At 40.9% G+C, this 2,323-nt stretch overlaps 1 protein-coding gene across 1 annotated transcript in view; it reads right to left on the reverse strand.

Annotated features, from left to right (window-relative positions):
- Positions 1-2,323, reverse strand: part of COG3 (component of oligomeric golgi complex 3) — a 79,802-nt gene that overhangs the window by 27,161 nt on the left and 50,318 nt on the right. Inside the window, exon 16 of the mRNA XM_011974594.1 lies at positions 364-488. Coding sequence (XP_011829984.1) covers positions 364-488 — 125 coding nt within the window. The remainder of the gene's footprint in view (positions 1-363; positions 489-2,323) is intronic.

Raw genomic sequence — 2,323 nt, forward strand, 5'->3', positions numbered from 1 at the left:
CGTCTCAAAAAAAAAAAAAAGAAATAGTGGCATCTAGACAATTCATTATATGACTGCTATCTTTAATCTTTGCTCCAAATGCAGTCAGGGTCTTCTCAGGAATGCACATATAAAACAGTCATGCAAAATTTGCCCACAATTTTGAGATGTCCACAGACTCCCCAAAGCCCATTACTGAGTTATAAGTTTCTATAGAAAGTTCAGGTTAGAAATTCCTAAATTAGCTTGACCTCAAGTTACTTCTATATCTAAAAATCATGATTTTAAGAATATCCAACAAAATACTTTATCAAGATCTTAAAATGTAAATTAAAAAATATTTCGAGTGAAGGAGCAAGCAATTCACAGTAAAGATACACGTACATCTATGCATCTGTATAATTTGGAGAGACAGACAAGAGTTCTTCGAACCGTAGGATACCACATTCCATGAAGATCTGCTGGAGAAATTGTGGTCTGTGGTCTAGGATTAAGGGATTCTGTTGAACCTAAAACCCAAGTGGAAAAGAAGACACATTTCACACATGTGGATGTTTGTCTTACAATAATTTACATGGCAACTATAAACTGTTTATTCTTATTAGCTATCAATAGCTAGAGGGCACCAATTTTTTCTCGCCTCAGTTTTCATCAAGAATACCATCAGAAATCTAAATCAGTGACAGGCGAGACTTAACACAGTAAGTGAGAACACACATGAATATGGACAGACATACATTCCAGCTTCATATACATATGCTCAATCCAAGTTGCTTTTCCCAAATTGTGATCAATAATCTTTATGGAACATAGGAAAAGCATAATCACATTATAGAATGCAGCCATTAAAAAAGAGGCAGATCGCCAGGCGCGGTGGCTCATGCCTGTAATCCCAGCACTTCCGCAGGCCAAGGCAGGTGGATCACGAGGTCAAGAGATTGAGATCATCCTGGCTAACGTGGTGAAACCTCATCTCTACTAAAAATACAAAAAAGTGGTGGCGGGCGCCTGTAGTCCCAGCTACTCGGGAGGCTGAGGCAGGAGAATGGTGTGAACCCAGGAGGCAGAGCTTGCAGTGAGTCGAGATCAAGCCACTGCACTCCAGCCTGGGCGACTGAGCAAGACTCTGTCTCAGAAAAAAAAAAAAAAGGAGGCAGATCTCGGGCCAGGGCCAGGCGAAGTGGCTCACACCTGTAACCCCAGCACTTTGGGAGGCCGAGGCAGGCAGATCATGAGGTCAGGAGTTTGAGACCAGCCTGACCAATGTGGTGAAACTCCATCTCTACTAAAAATACAAAAATTAGTCGGGCGTGGTGGCACGTGCCTGTAGTCCCAGCTACTTGGGAGGCTGAGGCAGGAGAATCGCTTGAACCTAGAAGCCAGAGGTTACAGTGAGCCGAGATTGCACCACTGCACTCCAGCCTGGGCAACAGAGTGATTCTCTGTCTCAAAAAAAAAAAAGGAGGCAGATCTCTATGTAGCCATGAGGAAGCAGGTGGGAACCTGTGGAGGTCGGGGAGTAACAAGAAAACAAAGCACTTCTAAACAGGGGGATTAATCAAAGCAGGTTTGCCTGTCAGCCTGTCTTCCACACTGAGTCAAATCACATACAGGCCTAGTTAGTACATTCAATTTCCAGGTGACCAGAGCGGGCTTCCCCCCACCAGTGGGAAAGTCAGAAAAGGCAGCCTCTGGCGACTGTGAGGAAGAGCAGGTGGGGAGTGTGGTTGGGCAGACACCTCTGTAAGGGAAGTACAATCACTTCTGGGTCGAGGGACCAAATTTCAAATGAACCACAAAAAGTGGAGCTGGTATAATACTTTGAGACAACAGGTGATATTGAAAGATGGTCTAGGCATTAGAGGACATTAGCAAACTCATTAAATTTTTAGTGCAATAATGGTTTATTGTTAAATAAAAGATGTCATTATGTTTTGGACATGCTGAAATACTCAAGGGTGAAGTGTCAATGATGTCAATAATTTAAAATGGTTCGTCAAATATATTTACACACGCACACCCCAACACATACATATATACACATACACATATAAGTGTATATATGTGTGTGTATATGTGTGTGTGTATACGTATATATATAAACATATATATAAAATAAAATGCTAAGTCTCGAATCCAAGTTGTGGGTATGGGTGTTCATCATTCATCTTTCTACTTTTCTGTATATTTGGAATGTTTTCAATAATAAGAAAATAGAAGTAGATCTATGATATAGAAGTAGATCTATGATATCTATGATCTGTAATAAGTTACAGAACAAACATAATTCATTTTTATAAATGGCTACAGCAGCATATGCTTACAAGAAGGCCTGGAGGTTGTA

Source organism: Mandrillus leucophaeus, unplaced genomic scaffold (genome assembly GCF_000951045.1).
Source record: "Mandrillus leucophaeus isolate KB7577 unplaced genomic scaffold, Mleu.le_1.0 Scaffold147, whole genome shotgun sequence".
Classification (NCBI taxonomy): Eukaryota; Metazoa; Chordata; class Mammalia; order Primates; family Cercopithecidae; genus Mandrillus; species Mandrillus leucophaeus.